This window comes from Phoenix dactylifera, chromosome 11 (genome assembly GCF_009389715.1).
Source record: "Phoenix dactylifera cultivar Barhee BC4 chromosome 11, palm_55x_up_171113_PBpolish2nd_filt_p, whole genome shotgun sequence".
NCBI classification, from domain to species: domain Eukaryota; kingdom Viridiplantae; phylum Streptophyta; class Magnoliopsida; order Arecales; family Arecaceae; genus Phoenix; species Phoenix dactylifera.
Genome location: NC_052402.1, coordinates 25453856 through 25469961, shown reverse-complemented (window position 1 = coordinate 25469961; position 16106 = coordinate 25453856). Strand labels below are relative to the sequence as shown.

General features: G+C 39.9%; 1 protein-coding gene across 3 annotated transcripts; it reads left to right on the top strand.

Moving 5' to 3' along the window:
• Nucleotides 1-665: 665 nt before the first annotated feature.
• LOC103710527 (leucine-rich repeat receptor-like serine/threonine-protein kinase At1g17230) lies at nucleotides 666-14664 on the top strand. Of its 3 annotated transcripts, none has more exons than XM_017843627.3 (3): nucleotides 666-4224; nucleotides 5278-5661; nucleotides 14327-14664. In XM_017843627.3, exons 1-3 carry the CDS (start codon nucleotides 1272-1274, stop codon nucleotides 14389-14391), a joined length of 3402 nt encoding a protein of 1133 aa, XP_017699116.2. In that variant the 5' UTR covers nucleotides 666-1271; the 3' UTR covers nucleotides 14392-14664. The 3 variants fall into 3 exon arrangements, with proteins under 3 accessions (XP_017699116.2, XP_008794504.2, XP_008794505.2); XM_008796282.4 differs by having other exon boundaries at nucleotides 667-4224; nucleotides 14322-14664; XM_008796283.4 differs by lacking the exon at nucleotides 14327-14664 and adding an exon at nucleotides 9013-9198 and having other exon boundaries at nucleotides 667-4224.
• The last annotated feature ends 1442 nt before the right edge of the window (nucleotides 14665-16106 follow it).

The window sequence follows — 16106 nt, the reverse complement described above, 5'->3', positions numbered from 1 at the left end:
AGTACACATACTATGGCTCTTAGAATGTAAAAATCTTCGAAAATCCTTACCAAAAGGATAGTCAAACGCATTACTTCTAGATCGAGGAGACATTTGCCAAACCAACTCAAGAGGAGGAGTTAGGCAGCTGAATACTTTATAAGTGTGATAGGCAATGCTTGTCATCTATCATTTCGTATCCTAATTTCCTCCCTTCCTCCTCATTCGCTGCCTGCATGCATTACCTAACATAATCGGCTAATAACGACACCTTTTCAGAAACTTAGGCAGCGTGTTGAAATTAAAGAGAGTTTCATTAAAGTAATTGCAAGAGATAACGTAATGCTCATATGTTGCTTATGTGGATCGCAGACAGACGGTAGAGCCCTCCCTTCTCCTTCTCCCCACTCATACTTTAACCTTTGATTTGACGAGCACCCAAAAGAAAATAAAGTGAAAACCAAATAGTATCCACACTACGACACCATCACCGCTCATGAATTGCGACCGGAGATGACTTAGGGGGGAAAAACAGAAAAGGTGGAATGGAAAGAGAGAAGGAAAAAAAAAGGAGACACGAGCTGTCTCGCCAGTCCCCGTCCTTTTTTTTGGGTAGGGTAGGCCCCGTTCTTTTAATTCCTTACGGAAATCATGAGATTCTCGAAGGACAGAGCTCCATATTTCGTCCTGTAAAGCTACAGGAGTCCTTGGGTCGACCTAGAAGGCCTCTCCTAGAGCTGGAAAGCCGACCGTTGACTCCCTCACCACCTCTTCGTGGTGGCCGCTGACAGCCCCCCACCACGCCTCACCCCGTGATTCGAGTCCTTTAAAGTTTTAAGCCAATCCACCCGTGACCAAGCTTCTAATTCTGATCTTCTTCCTGTTTCTCGGTTGAATGCCAATCTTCTCTTTTGCTCCTCTCTTGAATTCATAAAAATGTCTCTCGCTCCTTGGGTAGTCTTCCTGATCAGTTGAATTCTTCCTAGAATTTCTAATCTGTGATCGTTATTGTGCTTCTTGTCATGATCTCCTTGTTCGAATTAAGGCTATCTAAAGTCCGGCTATCTCTGTCTATCCATTGCCTTCTAGATGGTGATGTTTAAATTCTTTTAGATGGTGCTCTGATGTCCCTGTTCCTGAAATCCTAATCTTGGACTAGAACCGCTTCCTGTCCCCATCTCCTGATATTTTTCTGCTATATGAACTTCTTCGGTAGTCGGTCTTTAATCTCTAGCATAGCAATTCCATTCCTCCAAGCATAAAGTTATCCTATTACCCTCCTGTTCCATCTCATGGATAAGTGCGTTCTGCACAGAGAAGTAAGAATGAACTCGAGCTTGCGGTTTTTCCAGTTGTTTGCAACCTTTGGTTGCTTTCTCGCCCTCGGCTTGCCACTGGATGATCGAGGGGCTCGACTGCTTATGGAATTCAAGCAAGAACTCATCGACGCAGATAATAACCTCTGGAACTGGAACTCGTCGGATTCGAGCCCTTGCCACTGGAACGGCATTGGCTGCTTTAAATTTGAGGTAACCTCTATCGTTCTCCATGACTTTAAGCTCCAAGGTAGCTTATCTGCCAGCATTTGCCGTCTCCGTTTCCTCACCGTTTTTAATGTCTCCAAGAACATGATCTCTGGTCCCATCCCCAGAGAATTGGCCTTCTGTGGGAATCTAAAGATTCTTGATCTCAGCACCAATCAATTCCATGGAGAGATCCCCCCAGAGCTCTGCGGGCTGTCTTCGCTCAGGAAACTCTTCCTGAGCGAGAATTATCTGCATGGCGAGATCCCGTCGGGTATTGGTAACTTGACGTGGCTGCAAGAGCTCGTCATTTACAGCAACAACCTCACCGGCAAGATTCCCCCGTCGATTAGGATGTTGAGGAATCTTGGGATCATTCGAGCCGGTCTGAATAACTTGTCAGGTCCGGTGCCGGTGGAAATGAGCGAGTGTGATAGCCTCGAGATTCTTGGGCTGGCTCAGAATAGTTTGGAAGGATCTCTTCCTAGAGAGCTTGGGAGGCTGAAGAATTTGACCACCCTGATTCTTTGGCAAAACCTGCTATCCGGCGAGATTCCACCGGAGCTCGGCAACTGCACTAGTTTGGAGATGATTGCCTTGAATGACAATGCTTTCACCGGAGGCGTTCCCAAAGAATTTGGAAGGTTGTCGATGCTGAAAAGGTTGTATCTTTACACCAACCAATTAGATGGAACAATTCCTAGGGAGCTCGGAAATTGTGAGAGCGCGTTCGAGATCGATCTTTCTGAGAACCGCTTGACCGGAGTTATTCCCAGAGAGCTTGGCCGAATTCAGACTCTTCGGTTGCTTCATCTTTTTGAGAACCTCCTGCAGGGTAGCATCCCCAGCGAGCTTGGCCAGTTGAGTCTTCTGAGGAGGATAGATTTGTCGATCAATAATCTTACAGGCACAATTCCTCTAGCCTTCCAAAACCTTTCCTCCTTGGAGTACTTCCAACTCTTCGACAACAATCTCGAGGGATTTATTCCTCCTCTGCTGGGATTCAACAGTAACCTCTCTGTTCTTGATCTTTCAGACAACAATCTCACTGGTAGCATTCCTGCTCATCTTTGCAAATACCAGAAGTTGATCTTTTTGAGCCTTGGCTCGAATGCGCTGCTTGGAAACATCCCTCATGGCGTGAAAACTTGCAAGTCCCTCGTACAGCTAAGGTTGGGGGAAAATCTTCTAACAGGAAGTCTCCCTGTCGAATTGTCTGCGCTTCGAAATCTATCTTCTCTGGACATGAGCCAAAACCGATTCTCTGGACCCATACCTCCAGAAATAGGCAAGCTCAGAAACCTTGAGAGGCTCCTCCTTTCAGATAACTATTTTCTTGGCCGCATCCCTCCTGAAATTGGAGAACTAGCTGAGCTTGTGAGCTTCAACATCTCCTCAAACCAGCTTTCTGGATCTCTACCTCGCGAGTTAGCAAAATGTACGAAGCTGCAGAGGCTTGATCTCGGCAGAAATCAGTTCACGGGATTTGTTCCGGAAGATCTTGGTAGTTTGGTGAATTTGGAACAGTTGAAGCTGTCTGATAGCCGTCTCAATGGCACCATCCCGAGCAGCCTTGGGCGCCTTCGTCGGCTTACTGAGCTGCAGATGGGAGGGAATCATCTCTCTGGTAATATACCAACTGAACTGGGGCAGCTTACAACCCTGCAAATTGCTCTCAATATCAGCTACAATGCGCTTTCCGGGGAGATACCATCTGAGCTTGGGGACTTGCAGATGTTGGAAAACCTGTACTTGAACAACAATGAGCTTGATGGTGAAGTGCCAGCATCATTCGGCGGCCTCTCCAGCCTCCTAGTTTGCAATCTCTCATATAATAACCTTGTTGGATCATTGCCCAACACTCCTTTATTCAGAAGAATGGATGATAGCAACTTTCTAGGAAATGATGGGTTGTGTGGAATGAGTACAGCAGCTTGCCAGCCTACACCATTGCCATCCGACGCGGCAGAATCAGGTTCGGCAACGAAGAAAGCCTCCAAGGAGAAAATAGTTAGCATTTTTGCTGTAATTGTGGGATCAGTTTCCTTGTTCTTGACAGTGGGGATTTGTTGGTCTCTAAAGCGTCGCATACCTGATCTTGTTTCATGTGAAGATCATAAACATGGCATGTCTGGTCTCGATTATTTTCCCATGGAGGGTATCACATATCAAGAAATTCTTAAAGCCACGGATGATTTCTCAGAGTGCAATGTTATAGGAAGGGGTGCCTGTGGAACGGTATACAAGACCGTCATGCCCGATGGGTCTGTAATTGCTGTTAAGAAGCTGAAATCCCAAGGAGAGTGTTCTAGTGTTGACAGTAGTTTCCGTGCTGAGATCTCCACCCTTGGAAATGTTCGTCACCGCAACATCGTCAAGTTCTATGGCTTTTGCTACCATCAAGAATCTAACCTTATATTGTATGAATATATGGCAAATGGTAGTCTTGGGGAACTGCTTCATGGTAACAGTAACAGGGACACATCTCTGCTTGATTGGGATACTCGGTATAGGATTGCTCTTGGAGCCGCAGAAGGCTTGCGCTATCTTCACTGCGACTGTAAACCTCAAATCATACACCGTGATATAAAATCAAACAATATTCTGTTGGATGAAACAATGGAAGCTCATGTAGGAGACTTTGGCTTGGCGAAATTAATTGATATTTCACACTCCAAAACCATGTCTGCAGTTGCTGGTTCTTATGGCTATATCGCCCCAGGTAAAACATAGTGCTGGAAAAACAAATAGATGAAGATTAGTTCATTTTTGAATTGTGTTTTCCTTGTTTCCATATATGCTCTTAGGAAGCATCTGTAGGGACAGCACCAGTAGGAAGTGCTCATTGTGAAAGTTATGCTTCCTGTTGTTCAATATAATAGCAAGTTCAGATTTGTTTCCGTAAACATGCTTAAATTTCTATGTTTGATGATAAGGTACCTCTTAGCCTGTAGTTTGAAATTGCACATTATGAGAGCACAAGTAGCTGATGCTTGGTTAATCAATAAATAGTGGATTTACACATCACTGGATTTACACTGATAGCATGAAGCCACAACTTAACATTGTCACTCTAGTGTGACCCATCCAGATCATACTTTAGAGTGGTTATATTCATTCAAATTCTGGCATTCACCAGCCATGAAGTCTAAAACTGGAAGTTGACGATCTCAAGGATCTTTCCAGATGTTTACTGTAGCAGATTATCAGATCATATCTGCTTCATTTGTATTCAGTGCTCTGATTATTTTTCAGGGAAGACATATTTGGAGATGTATGCATAAATATATGTCATTCAGCAGCATCCTTAATCCTGTAACTTGAGCTCTGAAAATTTAGAAGTATAGTAATATCCAATCCTAAGACACCTTCAAGAGTCCATGGAGCATCTATGTTAAGTTGCTGTTTAATCCAGAAACAATCCAGAAGCATTATTGTTCTAATTTTTTAAAAAAAATGTTTGAGATCTGAAATGCTTTCTTATTTCAGCATTCTCCGTAGGTAATTTTCTTGCTATAACCTGGATCTTGCTTACTCGAATATATAGGCTTCCACAGATTGTGCAGCCAACTTCATGAACTGGCCTGAAGCTTAATATTATATTATGAAATCGATGGATGCCATTTGATGTACTGTCCTTTAATGGATGTCCCATTAAATACAGAATATAATCCTCCTATTGGAAACTATGATAGTTGAAGGGTTAGTGGAAGCTTTTATATGGTAAAGCTTGTCTTTTTAACTCTCTAACGTTGTCCCCATCTTCTTGATCCAGAGTATGCGTTCACGATGAAAGTTACAGAGAAATGTGACATCTATAGTTTTGGAGTTGTTCTACTGGAATTGATCACTGGACAACCTCCAATTCAGCCTCTGGAGCAAGGAGGGGATCTGGTAAATTGGGTGAGAAGGTCGATGCAGAACTTGACGCCATCATCTGGGATCTTTGACTGCAGGCTGGATTTGAGTGCAAAGAGCACAATTGAAGAGATGTCTTTGGTTTTAAAAATTGCTCTATTTTGCACCAGCGAATCACCATTTGACAGACCGACAATGAAAGAAGTCATAGCAATGTTGATTGACGCCAGGGATTCCTCATCTATTTCTTCTCCATCTCCATCATCAGAGACACCATTAGAAGAAGATGCTTCCTTCAGAGGTTAGACATAAGTTTCCATTATTGTCTGTTACAATCTAATACTAATTTTATTTTTATGTAATGAAATAGAACTGCTTTATTCATCTGGAGGCACATCCTATGGATTTTCTCTTTATGTGCCATTTTCATTCTGGTGGCAATATAAACAAAGTAGTTTACTGATCTCTTGCAAGTGGCAGTGATTCTTGAGAAGCATTTTAGTATTACAATATGATGGAGAGTCCTATGGTTAATATTGAAAAAATTACTAGTATTATTCTGTATTATTCTATTAACTTTGTATTCAATGGGAATTCATTTTTAACTATAGATTCTTTAAAAATGATTTGGTTTCCAGAGTTTATGAATAACCTTCCATATTTTATTGCTGAATGGGTCTCTATATTTTGCCCTGAAATAAAACTTCATGCCTTTATCTGAATTTGCCTTTAGCAGATATTTGTTTCACTGCAGTTTATTTTCCAAGAGAATGTTTCGACAAAACATCAATATGCTGTTTATCGTATTTTGTGATTTTTTTTTTTTGGAGTGATATCACAACTCAGAAAATCTTCTACATCCTTGGAGCTACATATTTTGATCGCCATCAACCTAGAGATTCAATTCTGATGCTGATCTCTAGTATATATTGTATCATGCACTTTTCTATATAGAAGATTATTAACTCCCAGTATTTGTGGGATTAAGATAATTTATATTACCTTAACTACTTTGTTTGAAAGGAATCTGCCTTTTACTTGAGTTTCTCTGATGGCTTGTCATCTAGTATTTATAGGGTCCATTCTTTCTAGGAAATAAAGGGTGAGTCTTGACACAATGGTAAGGTTGCTCCAATATAACCTAAGTGTAATGAGTTTAAAATATAGAAATAGCCTCTCCATATATGGGGTTAAAACTGCATTCATCTGGCTCTCCTTAGACATTGTATAATGGCCCGCGGGCTTGGTCCGGCCTGGTTGGCTTGGGCCAACCCTTAGGCCATTCAACATGCGCCTGGCTTGTGCGATGGGGAGGAAGACTCCTGATGGAAGTCATCTTCCTCCCCAAGTCTGTCAAGGAGGAGGATCCTGGGGCTCGCCGAACTCCAGTGACAGCCCTTCGACTCAATCTATAAAATGGCCTCTCCTCTTTCCTCTAAAAATTGCTCCAAATCCCCGATCAACCACCGGTGAAATCCCCTGAGTTCTCCTAGATTCCATCGAGCATTCTCGGCAAATCACCATCGATTCCTTCCTAGAAATTGATGTATGGGCTTATAAACCCTCTTCCCGCTTCTTCATGGTTCTAAGGTCACCATTGCCGACTGGTTTTAAGCCAGTTAATGGCCAAATCTCTTTGAAAAGGGTCTCCCCTATTTTTTTCTTATCTTCTTCTTGTTCGGCCGATTGTTGCCGCCGTCACCGGATATGGCTCTGCTTTGGTTGCCGGAGGCTAAAGCTGCTGCTGTTGCTAGTCATATTATGGACGATTGATCGCCAGATTTGGTCAAGCAAAGGTTTCCCCTATTCGGACTTCTCTTCTATTTTTTTTCTTCCACACCGCTGCCAAACGTCGCCACGGTTACCATCGGACATTGCCATGGGTCGCCTCCACTAGCCACTGCAACATCTCCTTCTTCGTTGTTATGTTTTGAGAAAGACAAAGGGGAGCCTTCCTTTGGCTAGGGGACGAGAGAGAGAGTTCTCTTTCTCTCTCCTCTCTCTCTCTCTTCACTCTTTCTCTCTCTACATATCTTAGTGGACCAGTGATGGGTTCAGAGTTGTCTTGTGGATTCAAGCTGACCCTTGGAGGAGTCTGGCCAGCATTGCACGACTGGGGACTCCAAGTTGGTATTGCAGACCCGGGGGTCGCTGGTCTGCATTATGCGGCCTTAGAAGGGTTTTGGGTCAGTGTTATGCAGCCTTAGAAGGGTTCCAAGTTGATATTATGCGGCCCTAGGAGGGGGCTCGGGCTAACCTTATTATGATCATCTACCATAATCCATGGATTGTTATGATTATTCTGATGATAAAATCTGACCTGTAAGCAAGCAATTGCCTAGGCAAGAAAGTATTGAGTAGGACACTTTACCCCCGAGTTCATAGATCGAGAAGTGGTTTGATGTTCGTTATATTTGAGTCTATTAGCGGTAGAGGTAAGAATCCCTCAACACAATCACTTGCATGATTATGGAAAGTTTTGTATGTAAATGTATTTTGTATGATTGTAGATATTTTATTTATATTGCTATGTGTATTATGTGTTGATGTGATGTTTCATGGATTATGATGTTACTTAGTATAGTTCTTCCGTATGAAACTTATTAATTGGTGATTAATTACAGAAATTATGTAGACCATAAATAAATCAAGACTTCGATATAATTATATGATGGGGTATGGGAGGCATCTGGATTGGTTGACCGTGCAAGAAATGTGATATATGTGCTGGGATAGTGTTAGGCTGGGGTGCAGCATTGTGTTTGGCCTACTACAGGCTGGACATGGTTATAACTAGTCCAATGCCGAAAAATCAATTCTAGATAACGAACTGTAGTTAAAACATAATTGTGACATAAGTAAACTGAATTTTTGTAAGAGTAAGAAAAAAGAGGGCATTTGGATTAGCCAGCCATGTGTGAAACATCATGTGTCAACGATGGGCTGAGTTGTGATATCGTGGTTGCCGGCCATAGGTGGAAGCATAGTATGTATTCAGCCTACCACGGGGTGGAGCATGCCCGTGACTAGTCCAATGCTGAAATCAAATTAAAAAAAATATTATGTTTAATTATTTTTTTCATAACTATGGGATCGAAAAAAAGAGAGGCAATTGGACTAGCCGACATGTGTGAAATGTGATGTTTGTTATATCAGCTGACAAAATTATGGTTGCTGGCCACGAGCTGAAACGTGGTGTGCATGGCCTACCACAAGTTGGAGTGTGGACAAGACTAGTCCAATGTTGGAACGATAATATTGTCGGGATCTAAACTATGTTAATCGGTTAATGACCAAATTACTATTGCATGGAATTGCTGATTGGGTGATATGTAATATGTTACGCAGAACTATGGTAATATATGACATCTATCTCAAGACTCTTTATTCATGGCGATGTGCAAGTAATTGAATTGCTATTGGTTAAACCTGAATTGTATGCTGACATGGCTTATATAAGTGTCTATAAATATATATACACTGGATTTATTGAGCATTATTCGATTGTTAGATTGTTAATGTATGAATCTTACTGTTTTTCTACTAATTTTATATTTGCTAAAAGATATTGACGAATTTATGTTGGTGTGTATGCTTGGAGGATATTTACTGGGCTGTAAAGCTCACACCACCTCTTTTCTTTTCCTTTCAGAGTCATGAGATGCATAGTCTCAATGGGATCGGATGTGGAGTTCGAGCGATAGAGTCACTAGTTAGTTAGCTTAGTTTCCGTTATCCAAAAATATTTGAAAATCTTGGAATGAAATAAAATTTGGTCATAGTGGATTTAATTAGTTGGATTAATTGGCATAGTGAATTTAAAAATTATTTATTTTAAGTCTTGCATTATTTCTAGAGATCGCTCTAGGATTCATTTGGGATCTTGCCGAGAGAGGTAGTCTGAGTTCACCTTTTATTGGCATGCACTTGAGTTGGTCAATGATGACTCTGCTGACTTTACGTGATAATCTTACTTCTTGTTTTGCCATTCTTTTTGTTTGCTTCATTTTTCTTGCTGGTTCTTGACTGCAACACATGGTTGTCTAATGAATTTTTCTTGCGTCCATTCGTGACATTTGTACTTATCTGATGAGACCATATTTGTCACCTCATTTCTGAAGGTAATAAAAAAAAAAAAAAACACAAAAGATAACTATTTGTCCACAGTTGAAAAAAACCATTAACATGGTTTAATCTGAAAACAGCCTCATAAAACTTAAAATAGCATTAGCATTCATGTAATGTTAGCAAGGTCAGAAAATTAAACAATAAATCAGCCATAAATGGTCTTAAGGGAAAAAAAAAATTACAGTTATAATACTCTGGTACAGAATTATTATCTACCAAACTCCCTTCAAACCCTACTTGCTGCAATTATTAGTATCCTTGGTTATAGAACATGTAAAAACCCAGCCCAGTTTTTTTGGGGGGCTAGTGGGCCGGCCGAAGAGGCCAGGCTCAATTGGAGCGAGCCATGTTGCTCACGATGGTTGGAAGAGAAAACTTCCGATCAGAATCTTCTTCCTCCTTTGATTCCAGCAGAAATTGGAGCTATCCGGGACAATCCTTGTTCGAGTCGAACTCTAAGAACTTGGCTATTAAATTCCCCTCCTCCTCTTTGGATTTTCTCCACCGGAATCGTCAAGAATAGCCACCAATTTTAAGCCCTCTTCTCGGGCTTTCTTCCTTGATTCCTCACCGAAAAAACCTGCCAGAAAGCCTCATCAGACCGAGGTATGAATTCTTCATCTCCTCCTCTTTCTTCCTTAGTATTTTGGCCTTTGTTCCCTCGGATTAAAGCCGGCAAATTGCCGGAATACTTTCTGGCATAGGGGAGCCCTATTTCGACTCTCTTCTTCCAAGTATGCCACCACCATCGGCGTTCATCACTGAAGCCAACGACCGCTTCCATGCATCGCCCCGTGGCTAGAGCCGAACCTCACAACTGTCGGTGAGTGGGCTGGGATCCAAGGACAATCGAGCCAAAGTTTTCATGTTTGGCCCTATTTTGGGTTGAATTCAGCCGACAAGCCACTGCCACCGCCCGTTCCTCACTATCCCTCATCAGCGCCTGCTGCGCCCTTGCCGGACCACGACCACGACAGCCACCGGTCCACCCTCTTCCTTCATCCTTTCTTTTGCCAAGAAGAAAAGAAGAAGAAAGAAGAAAAGAGAAAGATGATGAGGAGAGAGAGAACCATCCCTCTCTCTCTCTCTCATATTTTCTCTACTTTCTCTCACCTCTCTCTACTATTTCTCTCTAGAAGATCGAAGAAAACTAGAATTGAGTCATGTCGACCTAATCTACGAATCCAGGTGGACCTCTGAAAAGAGGCCCTAAACTATCCTAATGCTCGAGTCACCTACTAAACTGATCATCCAGCCTTGTCAAGTGTTCATGGAATCCACTGATGATGAACTATGTTAACAACCTTAGCCCTAATCGAGTCCATACCTTATAATTTATTGATCGAATTGCTCAGGCTTGACCCACCCAAAATCGTCAAACACTATCATCCGGCCAATCGTCCCTATCTCTTATTATTTTAATTTGAATAGAAATTGATCTCGCTTTTAATGTCTTAAATACTAGCGGAGTTATCTAGTCAAGTTTGACGGTTGAAAACCAAAGAGATAAGTAGATCTTGCACTCCTTATTATCTTTTAAATAATCATGTCTGCTGTGCATAAAATTTGCTTGTGAAAATATCATATTTTTCTTAAAATTATAGATCAGCATATGTGTTATGAAAATCGTGCTTATTATAAAAAATAGTTTCACGAATGATTTGATGAAAACAACTTTATTATGAAATATCAATCGGATCATGCCATTTAGTATTTTTCATCTATATATGTATATGTTTGAAAGAAAAAGATATAAGTTTTCTAAAGGCTCGTAGATTGCTATAACCGCCTCTAAAAATGGGGGTCAATCGACATCCTAGAGCGCATCCAACGAAAACGGCCCTCTACCAATGGGTTAAAGTTGGTAACGAATACGAACTATAATATCTTATATAACTATGATTTTACCTAGTTGCAATCATGGTATACCATTTTGATACCAGGCCCCATACTAGTATCATCCTATCATTGTGTCGGTACGCCCGGTATGAGGACAGATTCGGTGTACTGAATGTCGACGCCTCTCGTATCGCATACCGGTACTATACCGGTATGCTATGGTCCTCTCCTATTACTCGATTCGGTATGGTATGACGTATCTTGGTTAAAATCATAATAATAAAAAATAAAATAAAAAACTTGGTTTTCAACAAATAAAGAAAAATTAAAAGAACCAATTACAAACATGTAAGTAAAAGGTCACATGAAGAAAAACTTATCATAAAAAACAAATAAAAAAATTGAAAAAAAATACAAACTATTAGCAAACAGGGAAAATGTAATAGAATATTCCTTTTTTGATGATATCATCACACAAACGTTTCTCTTTGTTATTCTCTTACCACCAATTTGTGAGAAAATAAATAAATAAGATAAATAATTTAAAATTGTGTTGCAAACAAATAGAAAAAATACAATAACAAATTATGAGAGTAAATGGATTAGAAAATAAAATTAGAAATTCAAGCTGCAAGATAAATATGCAAGAAGTATAAAAAAAAATCTCAAGAATGAGGAAAAAATTTATTTTTAGTTCTTTTTTATAATTTATAATATCTAAGTTTAAATTTTATATTATTTTCATCTCAAACATGCATTGCATGTGCAAAAAAGTCTACACACATCTACACCAATATAATATAATTAAAAATAGCAAATAAACAATATTGGATGAAAAACATGTCATAACAATATCCAAAAGGCTCATTCAAAGCAACATACATATATATCATCAAACATCCATCTTATCAAAAGAGGTATATCATAAATACCAACAAGTAAAACTTTTTATTTAACACTAGTTCCATGTATCTTACCATCTGCTTCTCATTATCATAATTCCATATTTAATAACAATATATTTGCCAACTTAAGACTAATTAAGATTATGTTCCAATCCATAACTGATAAACATAAATCCCATACGTAACCCATGAAAGCTATCTCATGCGTAAGCTCGTGGAAACTATCCCAAGCATAAACTCGTAGAGGTTATTCTATACTTAAACTCATGGAGGATCCTATGTATTAACTCGTGAGGGCTATCCATATGACGAGATTAGTCCAAATCACTTCTTATTCATCTAATTATTGCATATTATTCTTATCAAATCAACTTCAATAACTAAAACACATATGTAGCCAACGCATAAATATATTTGTACCAAAAATCATATAAAACGATATCCTCTCATGCAAAATCAAATTCACCGATACAAATCCAGAGATATAAAATCAACAATACAAATCTATAAATAATATATATTGGTGATTAAGTCCAGAGATACTTATCTTTATTGATGACAATTCACACACTAAGTATTAGCCCACACTTTGATTTATATACTTTAATGTTGATATTTTTCTTTCCAAAGAATTATTCCCCTACAAAACCAAGTATAATATATTAAAAAAACATAAAGTGAAAATCAACCATGTAGAGCTCTCTGCTGGGGTTCGCCAGGACTCTTAACCATCAGATCCCCTAAATCCCTCTTCCACTAGTCCTTTGGACTGAATAGAGAGAGAAGAGAGAAAAAACAAGAGAGCCATGAAAGCTCTCTCTCCCTTTCTCAAAATAGAAAAAGGTCGGGGAGGCTATCTAGGCGGTCCAGTCCAGGTGGCGGTCCAGTCCAGGTGGCCGCAGCTAAGGGCGGCTCTTGGCCACATCATCACTACCGATGGTGGTCGGCCAGCAAAGAGGAAACGGGAGGAGCAACAAGAAGCATGGGGGTTCGGCTTTCCTCCCCCCCTTTTTTTCAATCCATGACGGACTTAATGGCCGGCAATCCACGCGTTGCCGGATGGCGACTAAGCGCCAAAGGAGCAAGAGATCGTCGGCGGCCGATGGCTAAAATAGGGGAAGAAAGCTTGAAACAGGGAAAAGCCTTCTCAAAGGCAACCTGGCGATTCACCGATCCTAGTCAGCCCGTGATAACAGCCTTAGAATAGGAAAAAGGAAGAGGAGGCATAGGATGATTACCTTGGTCCGACGAGGCCAGAAAGGGTGATCCGGCATTCTTTTCCAGGGGAAATCCAAGGAAACCCCAACCAAAAACATTTGAAATCAGGGAGACTGGAGAACGATTCGAGGTTGGATTGCTTAGAGGAGGAGAAGTTGTCTTCTTTTATAGAAAAATCCTAAGGCCGCAATTGAATCCGGCGGGCTCCAGATATCCTTCGTCCGATGGAGTCGGGGATGAAGACGGACTCGCATCGGGAGTCCTCTTCCCCCACCACACGTGCGGGCACGCAGAAACAATGGGTCTGGGCCTCCTCAGGTCCGCCCAAAACTAGGTTATCACACATTAATAATCTTGGACGCTAAGATTTGCCATCCGGTACCGAACTCCATACTCACGTCATACTGGTACAGTATTAATATAACATGATACAAAAATTTTTTGGTATACCAAATGTCGCTATGCTATCCGTACCAGATGCTGATACAGTACAGTACACCATATACCACTCGATTAGGTCAATACATGCTTGATCCTTTGCTACCGAATGAGTATTTTTTTTTATGTCCATCTCACCACACCATGTTTTGGTGGAATTCAGTTTTCTGCATTTTAGTCAGTTTCTTGTGTATACCCTAAAATGTCTTGGGCCTTCTGAGTTCTCTAAGACTAATCAAACTCAGTTCACCTTTAATTAGAATTCATTGGAAAGGAAATGGAGGGGAGGAGTGTGGTGTGGTTGCTCATTTGTAACGGCTATTTATTATTATTGAGAGATTAAATCCTCTTCTGAGATCAGTGCATATTCTGGTAAAATAAATTACATCATCATTCACTATTATTCATGGAGTTTTATCCTGTTATGCTGCAGGACAGATCGGACGTTGAGCTTATGCAGCAGAACATTGAACAAAGCTGTTCCTCCATCTCTACCGATCTAGTAAGTTTTTCTCCTAGGTTAAGTTTGCAATAAAGTGTTGTGCTATTCAAATTGTAATTTTATGAGAGGGTTACTTCATATTATGTACAAAGATGGTTGGGGGAGGAGTTCTCAAAAAAATTGCAACTAACCTAAAAGTACATGTGGTCATGGACCCAGCATGCAAAGGAGAAAGCTGGCACCTGTTTGTGGGAATAATTCTATCACACTTGTCATTAAATCTAGAACATTTTTACAATATAAACCCCCTCAGTGAAATCTTCAGTTTGTTTAATCCAGCAGAAGTTCTTTAAAGGCTTTGTCTTGGTGAAACCAAAACGTAAATATACAGACACACTTGCGGTGCATTTGGAATAGTAGAAAAGGAGTTTGCTGTTGTAGTCAGTGCAGGAACTAGGCTGGTGATAGACTATTTAACATTGAAGTCTTCCCTTGCCTTTGCCTCTAACAATTGTTGATGCTTTCCTGTTTATCTAATTCCATTTCACACTTGATAGACACTGATCTGCATTAACTGTGCTGAGCTTCTAATGCAATAGATGATTTTACTGTAATTGGAGGAGTTTCATGCTATCCTTCTGGGAATTTGACCTTGTCAAGTGTTTTAAATTCGAAGTGCAATAAAGGTACATATATGTGAATTATGCAATTAGTGGCCTTATAAAATTCATTTCAATATAAGGTTTGAATCACTACTTAAGTGTTCTTTTGAATTCATGTGAAAAGATGATCTCTCGCTATAGATATCTTGCTGGTCTGCCTGGGAAGAATAAGAACGGACATGGAGTTTGTTTAAATGAGAAGGCAGCAGATACCAAAGGCAAATGCTAGGTTAGATAACTAACCATGCATTGCTCCCCTACCACCATTCTCCATAGGTTTAAATAACAGTTGTTCCGTTTATTATGTTTTCTATTATTTCTCATTATAAAGGTTCACTATAATATAACTAGCGGTTGTTATTTTCATTTGAACTTTCTTTCAAATAAAATGTTTTTGTTAAATTCAAATTTTTCTCTTAAAATTCTGTCCAAAAACGAACTCTCCCAAAAAATGACTGTACAGTCCAAAAATTTATTAATTTATCTAATAAAAAAATATAATATATTATATTATATTATTGTCCATTATTTTCTGAGATAATAATGGCTTTTAATAATGGTTTCAATGGAGGGTGTTATAATGGGATAATATGTTCAAAATCTTGCTACCTGCATATGTTTTCTTTTTTCCTTTAAAGTTTTGGGAAAATTGGCCTGGTCTCCATGATTGATCTATCATATGTCCTTGTTTTTTGTTTCTGATATAACGGTGTCTCACACCATACGTGCATGAGTGCAGCCAACAAAAATAAAAAAGAGAAGCTGACAAAGAAAAGAAGGAACAGCTGCTTGGTATAGCCTGATGTATAGCAGTCTTGTCACTTGGTTAGATTGTTCATATCTATTTAAAAGATCCCAAATGAGAAAGCCAGTGGTAACCAAATTATTTGAGAAAACAGTGCTGACCTAACTTGTCTCTATTTTTCCACTTTATGTTGATATGTCCTCTATGCGTGCATTGTGCACATGCCTCTAATTTTCTTACAACTTTAGATTGCGTTTCAAAATCAGGTATCATGGTACATGTTGGCGTGGTGCAAAAATTGCCTTGCCAAGGAGAGAGTATCAAACTTGATATCTAACGTGTTAGTACTCAAATTTGTGTTGAATGGTC